The 15,875-nt window shown below is 39.5% G+C and overlaps 1 protein-coding gene across 2 annotated transcripts; it reads right to left on the minus strand.

Moving 5' to 3' along the window:
• Nucleotides 1–857: 857 nt before the first annotated feature.
• Nucleotides 858–11,010, minus strand: FIG4 (polyphosphoinositide phosphatase FIG4). Of its 2 annotated transcripts, XM_069500272.1 has the most exons (14): nucleotides 10,896–10,996; nucleotides 10,697–10,841; nucleotides 9,975–10,185; nucleotides 8,441–8,861; nucleotides 7,979–8,182; nucleotides 7,010–7,126; nucleotides 6,146–6,490; nucleotides 5,351–5,549; nucleotides 4,649–4,782; nucleotides 4,262–4,489; nucleotides 3,825–4,014; nucleotides 3,178–3,329; nucleotides 2,254–2,448; nucleotides 858–1,154 (listed from the first exon to the last, which is right to left on the minus strand). In XM_069500272.1, exons 2-14 carry the CDS (start codon nucleotides 10,769–10,771, stop codon nucleotides 914–916), a joined length of 2,712 nt encoding a protein of 903 aa, XP_069356373.1. In that variant the 5' UTR covers nucleotides 10,772–10,841; nucleotides 10,896–10,996; the 3' UTR covers nucleotides 858–913. The 2 variants fall into 2 exon arrangements, with proteins under 2 accessions (XP_069356373.1, XP_034826983.1); XM_034971092.2 differs by having other exon boundaries at nucleotides 10,697–11,010.
• Nucleotides 11,011–15,875: the final 4,865 nt, after the last annotated feature.

A 15,875-nucleotide genomic window follows, 5' to 3' on the forward strand; every position in this document is an offset into this window, starting at 1 on the left:
TAATGTGTATCGTTTTATTAATTAAAATTCTTCATAAATTCCTTAATCAGAATACCCTGAACCATCACTAAAATATTTTGAGTGTGATTTTTCTTAAGGCTTATTTTTGTCGAACGTTTAACAATGGTTTTTAAAAATTGAATTATGAAGAAATAAAACAAGCCCAGAACATATTGAATATTTATCTAATTTTAAGAAAAAAATAAAACAACATCCAGAGTCCAGACTGATGCTTCACGTGCTTTAAAATGCTATTATGTTCATTAATAAAAATAGCTAATGTTTTTATATCTTTTGCTGAATGGATAAATGAAGAACGCATTTCATCATCATGATAAACCCATCACCGGCTCACTACAGAGCACGGGTCTCCTCTCAGAGTGAGAAGGGTTTTGGCCATAGTCTACCACGCTGGCCATGTGCGGATTGGTACATTATGGAGAACTCTCAGGCATGCATGTTTCCTCGCGATGTTTTCCTTCACCGTAAAGCAAGTGATATTTAATTAATTAAAACGCACATAACTCCGAAAAGTTAGAGATGCGTGCCCGGGATCGAACCCCCGACCTCCGATTAGAAGGCGGACGTCCTAACCTCTAGGCTATCACAGCTTTTAAGAACGCATTTAGTATCATATTATTTTAAAATTGGTTTTTCTCCAGATGATGGATTTTTTCATAATACCGGCGCCAGACGCTTGCATACAGCAAGCATGGGCAAACACCACATCGCTTGTCTGCCAAACGTTGGCAAGCAAACACCCGTCCACACGCTTCCTGTTTGTCACAAGCGTCTGGCGCCGGCATAACGTTTATGCCATTATTTTCACTGAGCCGTCGGAACCTTCCGTCGTACGGAACCCTCATTGCGCGAGCCTGACTCGCACTTGGCCGGTTTTTTATTGTAACACACGTTACAAACTAAAATTAACGTATTGATTGTAAAGCGCAACAGATTCCGGCGATACAACAACGTGTCCCGTGGTGCGCTGCACGTACTCGTGGTATATCTCTCGGGCGGCCTTGGTGACGGTGGGCGGGATCACGTCCACGGAGCTGTCGATCGTGAACGCGCTGCTCACTGTCATCACTATGTGTATGTCGGGCTTGTAGCTCGGGTTGGATCGACGCTCGAAGTTCACGTAGCGTCTGTACCTAAAGAATCAAAACAAGATCAACTTGTGTAGACACTTTAGCTGCATCCCACATTCAGGCGACCTCCTCTCTATGGCGGGTGTAGCGGCCATCAGCGCCGAACAGGCCAAGAGGCGCAAATATGAAAACCTCGAAGGGAGCTGCGTATTCGTGCCTTCTGGTGTGGAGACCTTGGGGCCGTGGGGTTTGAGCTCTTTTTTAAGAAATTGCGAAAAGAGTTATCGAGTCAACCGGGGACCCGAGAGCTGGCAGCTACCTTGGTCAAAGAATTAGTTTGGCCATCCAAAGGGGTAATGCTGCCAGCATCTTGGGTACAATGCCTCGCTGCGGTGGTCTCGATGAGGTTTTAGATTTAATTTAATTTATTTTAGTTTTAATTTATTGTTGGTTTTTTAGATTTAAGTTTATTAATAGTTTATTTGTTAACCATTGATGCTAATAAATACATGTCAAATTCAGATCAAGTTAAAAAACAAATATTTTAAAAAGTTTTAAAACCCTGACTGGTTTGCACTACTGTCTTATCTTATGTATTGTCAAGAGTTCCTAAGAGCTTGCCTGGTGGCTGCTTTTTCCTGCATGTTTAGCAGTGGAAGGGCGGGCGGTGCATTTCGCATGCTGCATGTTGCACCATACAGATTCGACCTGTTTCAGCGGATTATAGCAAATTAAGCTTTTGGTTCATTCTATATCATGGACTTCCGCAAAGTAACGCTTGCTTCTATACAATATCCTATGGGATTTTTAAAAACCTATATACACACGACCGAAGTCGCGGGCATCAACTAGTGAACAGTAATCGATTGATATTGAATTGGTATACTACCCTGTACACCGCTTAGGTATCCCTTAAATTTTGGTAAACACTAAATCGTTGCCGTCACCACCTATATATAACCTATAGTACGCGACAGGTCGAGATGACAATTTGGGTATGAGTCGGAGGGACGCCCCGCATATCCGCACGTCACCCACGCTCGCACAGGGTTAGCTCGGGGGCTGTGCAGGTGTTCCCTCTCCGATTGCTATCTCTACCTATCGCGTATTATAGGTTGCCTATTTAGGGATTGTCAGTGGAAAGTGGCCTCCAAATACTCACAACAACATATCCCGCTTGCAGGGCTCGTCAACTTTGATGCTATTGTAGCGTTTGATGGCCGGAAACAAGGGAGTCTCCTCCATTTCCTCAGTCTCCAGCAGTCTGGCAACCATCGTGATGGGCGATATTACGTTCTGCCTCGTGCTGGGCGTGGAGCTCGTTAGGTCGTCATCCGACGTCGAATCGCTGTTCGAACTGAATTCAATAATACAAAATTAGTCAATGGAATTTGTACCTAGAGAATGATTAAGAATAAGGTAGGTACGTTCTATTTCATGATGACCGCAGTAGTTAAGTGTACCAATAAGCATTAACGCATTTGTGTGCGTAGCGTAAACTGCGTTAAGAAGACTTAAGTGTGAGGCACACTATAACGATGTGTACATATATGCACTCACACAAACGTAGCTAACTGTCTTCTCGAAATAGAACAACTATAACAATATAGTTACACAGTAATAAGCACAAGATTTATTCCGGAACCAAACATTTTTGCAGGCTGCAACTCTTTTTTGCTTGCTTGATGTTCACTTCTACTGGCCCTACAAGTGGAATGCTACAACTAAAAGAGATTTCCCCACACATTATTTTAATTATTTTATGATGTTATTTTCTCTTCAGGACAACACGAGGTGTGGAACGGCCAATGTCACGCGAAAGGCGCTATTGGCGAGTTAGCCTTTTGTGCCAGCGCTGAGCGAAGTATGAAAGAACAGTACCTATGCCCAGACACATTCCGACAATTGTATAGAAGAGCTTACTCGCACGAGTTATGGTTAGGGTTCTTAGAGCTGGGCCTCCCCACGCCGGCCGTGCGCCCGCGCACTACGTACGGGCTCAGACTGTCCGGGGACCCGGGGTCTGGTCCCGCACTATGTGGTACATTGAGAATGAATTGACCAAACAAGAAATGCTAGAACTCACTCGCTGGAGTTATTGGACGTAGTGCTGCAGCGGCCGCTGATGACGGGGTTCTTAGAGCTGGGCCCCTTCACGCCGGCCGTGCGCCCGCGCACTACGAACGGGCTCAGGCTGTCCGGAAACCCGGGGGCCAGGTCGCGCACTGTGTGGTACATCTGACAATAAAGAAAAAGTTCTTGATAAAACGGTGCCGATATGCTCCCGAGCGATCGACTTTTAAAACTCATTAATCGTCAAGAACTCTGTCCTTGAACCTACACATTTACTGCGAATGCGAATTTGGCAAGGCAAAATTGATATATTTGGTGATAAGACGGCAGAGATCTGGGACAACCCTCCATCTCCCATGGCCCCACCAACCTCTCGGTTATATGGGCCGAATCGCGGGAGGGCGCCCGTTCGGTACTTGCTTTTGGCATTTTCCCGAGGACAGCAGAGGTCTGTTCCGCCGCACTGTTGGTTTAATATGTTCACTCAATGGGCGAATACATTCTCTCCGTTATCATTCAGAGCATGTTTTACCTGAAGCCAACATTATTGGACATCGCGCCGAGATCACGTAATAGTTTACAAGCATGTTCATCCATTCTCGTTGCTTATACACAAAAATGTACACGCACGAACGCATGCATACCATACAAAAAACATACCTTGAATTCGAAGCACTCCATGAACACAGTGTACTCGAAGGGGCGGTTGTACTCGTGGTAGGGGTCGATCATCTCTAGAGCGCTGCTGTCGCCCTGCATGCCGATGATTTCGCAGCAAAGTTTCCTCATCTCGTTAGTTGGCCGCGGTAGGAACTTCAACACTTCATCGTCCCACCATTTTGTGAGAGATCTATAAAATTTAGCCAGATCAATGATCTAGAATGTAACAACGAAATCTTACGATCTTATGGTTGAGCCTATGGATTAAATCCATAGGCTCAACCATAAGTTCGTAATCCGAAAGTTCGTAGGCTAAGTTGCGCTTGCACCAACCCGTTAATTGTTGAAAATTTAATACCTAAAACGGGTGTGAAATTTGTGTAGTCCACGCGGACGAATCGCGGACATAGGCTAGTACTTATTTCATAATGCCTCACCTTTTATTAGGAATATACACCATGGTCTCCGGATGGTGAAGATAGTAATCCGTGGGGTACTCCCAGATGGCGGGTCGGCCGGGGTCCGGCACGAAGAGGCCGAGGAACAGGTTCATTGTGTTCTGCTTCTCAGCGTCCGAGAACGTGTTAGAGTAGTAGCGGCTCAACGTCTGCATTATGTCGTTGCCGTGGGACGACCACGGCGCGGTCTTACGGTATGTTTTTATTCTGTAACAATGGGGATGGTCAATGGTGCCTGTCAAAAATAAATTTATGATCATCATCATCATCAGCCTGTGTATGTCCGCATAGGCCTTAATGATGGGTTGATCGTGATGATGATGATGATGTATTTTTGGCCTGTCGTATCAATTAGATTGGTCTCACCTGTGAACTAGCTGAGATCCACCGTATTGCAACGCGAGGGTATCTCCGTGGTCTTCGTATAAACCTTCCAGAAGTCTGACGCAATCTGAGTCAAACTCAATCACTGGCTCTTCGATTAGACCTAACGCAAACAGCTGGAAAATGAAAATATATCTTCTGAATCAAGATATGGTTTTCAAGTACAACTTTCCAAGACTATTTTTGACACGACAAATGTAGTTTTTGTAATTTTGGTTTGACTGTATTAGACTGAGTCCACACGATCGTTTTGATGATTGGGTGATAAACGAGCATTGCGTTGCCGCTCCGGCAAAAAGTATGGCGTTGCACCGCACTACACTTTCCCACCTTGTCTCTCTGGTCCAAGGTCGATGCGCGTGCGGTTCGGTGTCGCTAGACGTCGTAATGCATCGTGTTGCATGGTACAGTGATTTCTATGCAGAATGACACACCGGCACCGCTCAGGGGCTGCACCGCCAGCGCAACGCATGTGGCTTTACTCTTAGTCTTAACCAAGGTGGTATTATAATTTTCTAAGATCTTCTAGCTTCAGTCTGGTTTTCCACAAACCTGATGCGCCAAAACACACTTGCCGATGGCAAATTGCGCTGTGTTGGTTCTGTCAGGCAGTCGCGCATGAGGCCAGTCTGCAGACGCCTGCTTTGGCGCCCTATAACCTTTGCCGCTTGGAACATCACAAACCTGATGCGCCAAAACACATTTGCCGATGGCGAATTGCGCTGTGTTGGTTCTGTCGAGGCAGTCCACGCAGTTAACGCGCACGAGGCCGGTCTGCAGGCGTCCGCTCTGGTGCCCTTCCACTCCCATTGTTTCTCCGTAACCTTTGCCGCTGAGAAATATCCCCGTGCGACGGACGACTGTGCGGGCTATAGCTGTTAGTCTGTAAAGGGTATGAGTAGTTAAAGTCGATGATATCTATAATCATCATCATCATGATCAACCCATCACCGGGGTACGGCCATAGTCTATACTCTATCACACCGGCTAAGTGCCGATTGGCAGACTTCATACACCTTTGAGAACATTATGAAGAACTTCCAGGTGAGCAGGTTTCCTCACGATGTTTTCCTTCACCGTTGAAGCAAGTGATATTTAATTACTTACTTAAAACGCGCATAACTGCAAAAAGTTAAAGGTGCGTGCCCGAGATCGAATCTGCGACCTCCGAAAGGAGGCGGACGTTTTAACCACTAGGCTATCACAGCTTCTTGATACATGATGCTATAATACAACATAATAATACGTAATCAAATGTAAACCAGGTTTCCATAACAGTTGCTAAGTTTTTAGAGAAGCAATGCTACCCTATTCCGCAGGGAACATTTTAAAAAGCGCATTACTAACATCTTTAGACCATAAAATCGGGTACATAGCGCGATCTGTGGCATGTGTTAGTGGCGATTTCGCTTGAATGCTGTCCCGATCCGATGTGACACCATAGTTTACAGGTTTGTGTACACCATTGAATCAACTTACTTATCAAGAACTTTGGCATCGGCGCCTTTATTCATCCTCGCCATATCCAAATGGAAGTACTGGATAGCGTTTTCGGGCGGCAGAAATTGGTTGAGGTATTTCACCGCGTTACTTATCACTTCCGTCAAAAGTGATTCGTGTTTCTTTTTCTCCCTTTTCTTCACTAAATTCAAAATCATAATCGGAGCTCCATATCTTCTCATGAGGTTGTTGAAGTGTTTGGCGGGTATTTCGGCGAACGGGTCGCTACGGTCTATCATTATGGCGGGTTTCGGCACCATTTTCGATATATCCTGTGACCAAAAGCTAGGTATCGATCCACGCATTTGAACAAATGAACTGAATCTAAAACAACCAGAAGGTTAACGGATCAATGGATCAAAATATATAAGCATTGAATTAGGTATACCGTTTTTTGGGAATCTACTAACTACATTACAATTTAGGGACTTGATATACGGGTTCTAACCAGAACGCTAGCAAAAGCGAAAACAGGTGATAGCACTGATGATTACTGATATTATGATACCACAAAAAGAACACGAAAAAATATCTTTAAAAATCCTTGTAAAAGTTTACGATATATTTGCAAATAAAACATCTGTCTGACGCTGAAGGTCAATGAACGTTGCATAACTAGGCCACTCGAAGTCTTTGGCCCAAGTTTTGCACGCTATACATTGCGGGTTTGAAAAATGCTAAATCACTAAAACTATAAAATGAGGCAAATGGTTGGAGGTATTGGATTGTGTTTAGGTAGTATAACGATAACGCTAAGTTTTTGCTAGCGTTCTGGTTACATGCTGTATACGTCTTACAACAAAAAATATTACGAATGTTACATAAAAAATAGATTAGATATACCTGCCAGCAGAAAAAGAAGATATCATCGCGTCGTGAACGATTTGTTCAGTTTCCACTTCATTGGCGACATCGCCATGCATGTTGGCTCCTCTCTTCAAGAATCTAGTGCCAGCGTACCTATAACACAACACAATCCAAACTAATATCACAATTCACAGAGTAAGAATATATCCTACAAAGTTCGACGAAGCCTTCTAGACAGCAATCGTGCGGTAAGTACAGCACGAAGAAGCGATCGTAACTGGCCTAAGTAGTTAGGGCCCTATGTTGAATGGTCGCCGTGGTCACATTTACCACGAGGTCAAAAGCGGCGGACTCTTTACACTGTGCTTATTAGGTTTCCGTACCCAAAAGGTAAAACGGGACCCTATTACTGACTCCGCTATCCGTCCGTCTGTTACCAGACTGTATCTCATGAACCGTGATAGTTAGATAGTTGAAATTTTCACAGATGATGTATTTCTGTTGCTGCCATAACAAAATATACTAAAAAAACAGAACAAAGTAAATATTTAAGGGAGCCCCATACAAAAAACGTGGTTTATTTTGCCCGTTTATGCTCGATATTGAGAACGGCCACAGGTAGACGCTTGAAATATTCACAGAATATTTAGTTATGTATGCAGTTTAAAAATAAATATTTAAATTAAAGTAAAACACATATTTAAGGGGGCTCCCATACAACAAACGTGATTTTTTGCCATTTTTATAGATAATGGTACGGAACCCTTCGTGCGCGAGTACGACTCGCACTTGACTGGTTTTATTAGAAATACGTGTCTTACTGTGCTAATATTGTAAATGTGATTTAGACGAAATTTGGTGAAGAGCATAGATTAATTATTTATTAGTCTCGCTGAGATTGCTTGCATTCTGGAGATGGACATAGGCTATTTTTATCTCACATTAAGATACTGTCACACATTAGGAATGTCTACATTATGATACAGAAATTTTTCTTTTACTCACCTATTGCTTCTTCGTGCTATGAGTGTCAAATATATGGGCCTTCCAAAGATATTCAAATTGCTCTGTTCTATGAACCCATGTATGATGTACAGAATCCAGTCTGGATGCAGCTGCGAGTGGACCACAGATAATAAGTGACTGTTCCATACAAATCTCCATTCTGGCACACTCCGCACTCCAAATTCTAGTTTTGGGCCTCGTTCCCTGGAATTTAAATTAAATACAATTTTAAACTTTTTCATGTAAAATTAATTTAAAACTAAAGCTCAGGGCACATAGTAGGAATTGAACCATATATTTTTCACTACATAATCCATATCCATACTAGTATTATAAATGCGAAAATGTCTGTCTGACTGTTACCTTTTCATTGCTCATCAGTTTATAGACAAAAAACAGCTTAAAACTTAAGTGACATAGGAACGGGTCATATTTGTTTAAGCTTAAATAAAAAATCTGTACCCAGTTTTGTTATGCCTTTCTTGCAACTGTATTTTCCACGTCTCAAATATATCCTCATCATCTTGCATACGTCTACAAACACAATCGTCTTTATCTGAACTCAAATTCGAATGGTACACAGCGGCTGTAACTGGCTTAGGAAACAGCGCTGGCGCCAACTTCCTAGGAGGCGCCATATTCATTTGTAACGTATGAGTGATGTCATAACTGTAGCTATAATAAAAGTTTGTTGATAAATCAATCGCAAGGAACATTTTGACGTATCTCTGTTCGTCTGGATGCAGTGGTTTGCTGGTGTCATTGGGAATGTAGATCATCGCTGTATCTTCTATTTTATAAATGGAGTGTGACCCAATCACAGCTATTTTACGCCTCTTTGTCACTAGTATAATGTAGTAACCTTCCAAAAATCTTATGAACCCTGTTGGTGAAAAATATTTTTTTAAAATAATGAATAGGTACTAGCGCTATTCTATTTAATTATACAAAAGTACTTATACTATGCAATTAAACACAAAAGTGTGTCTGTCTGTCTGCTAGCTTTTCAAGATGCATCTGTTTAACCAATTTTGACAAAATTAAGTACTGAAATATGCATCTTTGGGGTGGAAATAGGCTATTGTTGTACTGGAAAATCAGAGTTTCCATAGGGTTCTTGAAAACCTAAATCTATGTGGATGTCATCTAGTTGGTGATAAGTAAACATATTTGTTTTTTTGACATATTACAATAAAACTTAAAGCTAGCCTTATCTAATTACTATACAAATCATGCCAGTGTGGAATGGTGCCAAGAATACTGGCTGCTTTGCCCTCCAGCGTGGAAATGCAGCCAGTTTTGAATTATAAAAGCCAGAATTTATTTGTTTGTGTATTATATTTACCTGAGATTAATTAGTTAACAATTTGTATGTAAAATCTATTTAGAATAATTGCATACAGAATTTATTTAATACAATCTTTATTATTTAGAATTTAGATAAGTACCTAATGATCGGCATTAATGATGTAACTCTAGATTCTAGTTACACCATTAATGGCACCGATTCTAAGCACAACCTAATTTTAGAGTATTCGCACCCTCTTCTTACTATTGTAATATGAAAAGGACAGAAGCAGTTTGACATTTCTAAATTTAATTTTAGCACGCAGTCGCGAACCTACTGTTTAAATTTGTATTGTGCACTAAAATTTAGAGTCTTTAAATGTGAAAGTCATGTTCCGTTTCTTTTTTAGCATTGTTGAAAAGAAAAGGATGCAGATACTCTAAATTTAGTTTAGAGTAAGACAAAGGAATCGGTGCCAATATTATTATATTGTAAAGCTTTGGTCTCTTCAAACGTACTGTTATAATTAATAACTATTTTTAAGTAATCTGTTAAACAAAATTGTAATCCTATTTGGCCTTATTTTAAGTCTGATATTATGTAAAATTATATTATCTGTAAAGCTGTTGATTACAAACAAATAAATGAATAAAATTAACTACACTGCCTCTATATTATCAACAAATCATTTGTATCAAGGTTACCAACCAACAATTCCAAAGGCAGACACAAGCTTATTAAAACCAGGCGATCGGCCGCTCCTGTTGCCAAATCCAATCATGTTCAATAGCTGATGTATTTCCTGCTTATTGTACTCCACTTTGTCATCAACTAGTATCAGTTCTTTGGAATCTGTCCTGTCTATTTTAAGCACACGAAACCTTGTCTGTGTGTTATTTGACCCTATTAGATAGAATCTCTGGAATAAATTATTTTGTAGTAATTTGAGACACTTGGAATCTGTTTCTAGTATAGAATATTATAGCATGTTTTTAATTATATAGGTCGTAAAATAATCATGTACTCATAAATAAGTAGCACAATTAATAGTACAAACATATTTATATCACTGCATGACTAAACCTGGAGTTAAGTAAAACTTATCTGTGATTAAAGTAGTAAGTAGTAGAAGGTAATTAAGTTTTGGATAAGCGTACGAACTAATAAGTAATGATCCCAACAATATTGAGATATGGACTAGTAAGTAGTATTGGGCTGTTCCACACATGCAAAAATAGTTTTTAATCTTTATAGCACAGAAAAATCTGTAAGAGAAAATAATAATATTACGATACTCGTGACTTGAGCAATAGTTCTGTCTATTATTGCATGGGTTATATATTTTTGAAGCATTTTTGATGGACTAGGTAATTTTAAATTTTAAATACTTTTATTTAAACAGGTATCGTAAAAGTAAACAAAATACTTACTGCTTTGGTTTCATATAAAGCAATTCGTTGAATTGAACTAATAATTGGATGAAATAAAAGATTTTGTTTCGACATTTTTGAATAATTTTACCAGGCTATAATTATTTTATTAAAGTCTAAGCAATTACAACTATTTTATTTAACACTTTCACGTTTCACAAATGTTTTCGATTATCCTATTTTTAAATCTTAGTTTCCTAATCAATAAACTGTAATTATTAATAATTTGTTTTATTCAGAAATTGAATAATTAATTTTCCGAACACCTATAAATGTCCAAAACAATTTGAAACACTCGACACTGACAGTTAAAAGATAAGTCACTCCCTTGTCACTGTCAGTCGCTGTCAGTTGACACTTTTTTAAATTACTTTAAGGCTCTGGGTTCTCACTCTTTTGAACCTATGGCATTTTTAACTCATCACAGAAATAAATAAAATTCAAATAAGAGTCGTGTTCATTTGCTTCTCTTTGTGAGCATGTGGTGATTCGTGTCTGGATTCGTGCATGCACAGTTGCTTAAAGAAGCAAATATAAGTCCCGCAAATTGCTATTGCGCTGGAACCATTTCTCATTAACATCGAAATGACGTCATTTTGACGTCAGCCGAAATAAAACATAGTACCTACAATCAGCTCGAAACTTTTGTCTAGTGCTGACATCACTAAAATGGTGGCCACGCGCATTAGCAATTTGCGGGACTTATACAGGTTTAACCAGAACGCTAGCAAAATTTGCGTTATTGTTATACTATCTAGAAACACAATCCAATCTGCGACTGTCTGACTCCACTGACTGCGACTTCCTAATCGACTGACTGCGTCTGTCTAACAGATTGACTGCAACTGCCTGATCGCAATCAGCCGGTCAGACAGTAGCAATTATAGAAATTGCTACTGTCTAATCGGCTGATTTGCTGACTGCAACTATCTCGGCGACTGACTGTTTTTGATCGACTGATGGGTTTATTCTGTGGGTTTATTTCACATCATTTTATTTGTGTGCTTATGGAGCGTCATAGTGTTGTGTTTAATATTAGAGACTAGCGAGCAGCGAGTGAGAACTTGCGAAAAGAAAAGCCAAAATCCACCGCGCTCACCAAGTGCAGAGATTAGTAGATTTCACACACATTTGAGAACATATTGGACTTTCAGGCATTCAGCTTTCCTAATGACGTTTTCTAGTAGCTACTAGCTACTTTGAAAGGAATATTTTTATTCACACTGTTGATGCCCGCGACTTCGTCCGCGTGAATTAAGGTTTTTCTAAACAAAAATCCCGTGGGAACTCTTCAATTTTCCGGGTTAAAAATTAGCCTATGTCCTTCCCCGGGATGTAAGCTAACTCTGTACTAAATTTCATCAAAATCAGTTGGGCCGTGAAAAGCTAGCAGACAGACAGACACACTTTCGCATTTATAATATTAATTTGGATAATTTGTATATAGTGCAACGCTCTTGAATATTTTAGAAGTAGTCATTACATCATGCCAGTGTACGTTAGGTATGCAAATGTTTAGAATCCTAATGCAAATGAAGCCCAACCGTCCTACTTGCTCTGTTATCGCATATGTCAAGGCCGGCCTTCCACCTTCGTTATTTGATAAGCGTATCTAATGACATTAGAGCCGAAGAACACAAGACAATGAGGGCAATACTATACGTTAGTATTTTCGTCAATAGCTTATGTATGTTAATTTATTTTGTGAGGTCTCGATGATAATGTACAGCTATATTAAGGTCTTACTGATATGGAAATTAAAGTCGATAATAATAAATTGGGTGATACTTACGTTTTTGACGATTTCGTGATTATAGGTACGTGATTTTGCCTGCCTCTGCCTGAACCGCCTCCTGAACCAGACTGCTGATGACGAGGTCCTGGGTTCGATTCCCGGGTCGGGCCAAAAAAATAGGTATCAGATTTTTCTCTTAAGAAATTGTCTGTATCTGCTTACTAACCTGGAGTTAGGAATTTCGCGGTGTGACCTCCGTGCTACAGAGAGTACGCAAAGCCGTCGGTCCTGCGCCCGATCTCTCTCCGGTCGTGTCGGATTTCTATGGCTATACGAGTGAGGGAATAGAGAGTGCACCTGTATTTGCGCACACACTTGTGCACTAAAATATTTACCGCGCAGTTGCCTAATCTTTATAATTGAAATTCGGTCGGGAGGACATTACGTGATTTATATGAAAATTTTCTATAAGCCACGTTGTTTATATTTTGTGATCTAGCCACATGGTTTATAATTGAGCAGTAAAATAATACATACATATTAAATACTAGCTTATGCTCGCGACTTCGTCCGCGTGGACTACACAAATTTCAAACCCCTATTTTACCCCCTTAGGGATTAAATTTTCAAAAATCCTTTCTTAGCGGATGTCTACATCATAATTGCTGTGTAGATTGAGTTGTACGTTGATAGATCAGTCAGTCAGTCATTCAGTCAGTCAGCTTTTCCTTTGATATAAGTATACTTAGATTATGCGTATGATTTAGTGACACTGACAACATTAGTAGAAATTGTAATAAAAAATCTTTAAAAATTTGGCAATCGATTTTTATAATCACACGCGTTGATGTCTTTTATATGCAAGAAAATTTTAAGGATTTTTTAATAATTCAAGTTTTATTTTAGTTACCGTAACGATGTACCTGAGTACTTACTTACTTATTTTAGATTCTACGTTGATAAGTAAAAGACTTTTCATTAATTTAACTTTTAGTCTTAAAATAATATATCAATATTTATCGCGGCTCCCTGAACCATCGCAACGGTCTACGATTTTTATGGACTGCAATGCGACTCGCGTGTTACCTTTTGCACACTGGTGTGCACTATTCAACAACAATTGTACAAAGTTAAACTAGATTTAATAGGATGTAGAAATTAGGATACGCAAATGCATGGTAATGTACAGACAATAGGTGCATAAGATATTAAGATATAAAAGTACCTATTGAGGTTTATATAGGTACAGTAGCCGGCAAGAAATATTGTACATCGACCTTTAGAATGAGATTTCGGCTTTGTAGAGCGTTGTCTCTGTCACTCATACCTATGTGACATATTGTCGATCTCAACGACAGAGACAACGGTCTACGAAACGGCTTCTCTCTCTCTTTTTAAAGGCCGATGTACAATATTTCCTGTCGGGTACTGTAACCTAGTCGATAGCGAAGATAAATCAACGTTATGATGCAAAGACCTCTAGACTGTACTAGGTCGTACTAGGCCTAAGCACGAAAATCAATTTTAAAGTATTGCTTCATGTACCTACTTACTAATTTGAAACTGAAACAATTCAACTGGGAATCGAACTCGGGTCCTCCTACTTGCAAGGCGATTATATGCGCATTGTGCAACGCAGATGTTCGTCGTTCAAAAATACTACAACCTAACCTACTGCCTATTTACCTACTATATTATTTCGACCGTATTGAAACATGTACCTACCTGCATTTCTGCATATATCTGCATTCTGAACTAAGTACCTACCTAATAGTATTTTAAGTTATACCTACCTACGAGTATTTTGCATAAGTAGGTACATTAATTCAAATTAAGTAGTCTTATCAGAATATATTGAATCTAATAAATTAATAAAATAACAGTGTATTTTAGTTTTCGCATAAATTACGAGTTCGATCAACTATGTAAATGTGTTTATATTGTTGAGAGCAAAAAAAGATTCAGTACGCGCTACTGGCTATTTCATAAATACCTATATGGATGGAAAGTCCTTTAGATGTTTATATTTCAGTTTTTAGGTTTTGTACAAAATACATAAATAACTAAATATACCTACCTACTTATTTTTTAATGAATCATTAAGTAACACTGGTTTTTTTATTACACTTTAGGACATTAGACTTTTTATCCCGAAAAATTGAAGTTCCCAAGGGATTTTGGAAAACCTAAATCCACGCGGATGAAGTCGCGAGCATCATCTAGTATAATATTTATACGGGTATGGGTATGACAGTAAATTCTTAGATTTGCATAATTAGAACAAACTAAAGTTAAGGTTCCGTTAACAACGAATTAACTTTCTGGGCCAAAGGTTAATTCCTTCTTGTACCGAATACCAACTTGTATTGTAACTACTTACCTATTCCACGTTAGTAACAAAGGCCTTGACTGAAATATTATTGTAGGTAGTTGGGAATTAAGTAATTGCATTTACTCAGCTCTTATCTGAAAAATGAAAATGAAAAATATACATTTAATAAAACAGTTTTGTCAATTTTACATAACTAACTTCTAACTAACTGCTAGTAAGTTTCAAGTTTCCAAGAAAATTCCATAGAGCGTTTGTTATTTTAGGTCAATCTTCCAAACTGGGCCCTGTATGAAAAGCTATGCTCCGGGCTTTTCTCGGTGCCTCAGAGAGTACGGTTCCTGATATTATCACTAACATCAACACAACACTAACTCGTCGTTGCATGGTCGTTACAAGTGAAATTTTCTCTTATTACACAAATTGGTTTTTTTTTCAACGCTAAGGAGAATTTTGTGAAATAGATTTTCCTCCGTAGCTATCGAGATTCAAGTAGACCAACATTTTTATATCAGAGAAATGTAGGTACCCAACATTGCATAATACCCGCATTCGTAAAAGTAAGTTTATTCAGAGAGGGGTGAGAACATGTCGGAAGTGCTGTAGTTGGATGGACGTCACGCTTTTAGGGTGGAAAGGTGCCACTCCCGACTCGCTCAAATATTTGTGTGGATCCAAGTAGGTCAAACCTGTAGCTGTACTTATACAATATGTAGTAGCTATATCAGCTTCATGTATTCTCACGATATTAGCTAACCAAACTTTGATGGGATTATGGACATTGATCTTAATCAATACGTAGATGAAGTAGGCAATAAATATGTATACAGGTTGAGTAATACAACGTACATATCTGTCGTAAAAAAGTAGTTGGTAGGTAGGTAGTTATACGTAGGTATATTTTAGTTGAAGTGTTCAGTTTCAACTGTAATGCCTCCATCAACGTATTTGCATTCATTAAAATTTTAGGAGCTTGTTACATGGTAAATTCATATCGAGTGTATGTGTAAATGAGTCTGTAGGTCGGCTTTTCCGAGTGGTAAGCTGAGATCGCGCTTGCGCGGGCGGTCGCGGGAGGGCGCTGGCGTCGCCTCAGGCAGTTCTGTGCGCGTCGC

The sequence above is a fragment of the Maniola hyperantus genome, chromosome 8 (genome assembly GCF_902806685.2).
Source record: "Maniola hyperantus chromosome 8, iAphHyp1.2, whole genome shotgun sequence".
Classification (NCBI taxonomy): domain Eukaryota; kingdom Metazoa; phylum Arthropoda; class Insecta; order Lepidoptera; family Nymphalidae; genus Maniola; species Maniola hyperantus.

What these genes read in the sequence shown, in the direction of transcription:
- FIG4 (XM_034971092.2), bottom strand. Translation starts at nt 10,771, where the DNA reads ATGTCGAAACAAAATCTTTTATTTCATCCAATTATTAGTTCAATTCAA. An exon ending in GATGCCAAAGTTCTTGATAA is followed by an intron (nt 5,550 to 6,145) that starts GTAAGTTGATTC and finishes TACCCTTTACAG; the next exon opens with ACTAACAGCTATAGCCCGCA. An exon ending in GGATCTCAGCTAGTTCACAG is followed by an intron (nt 4,490 to 4,648) that starts GTGAGACCAATC and finishes CCATTGTTACAG; the next exon opens with AATAAAAACATACCGTAAGA.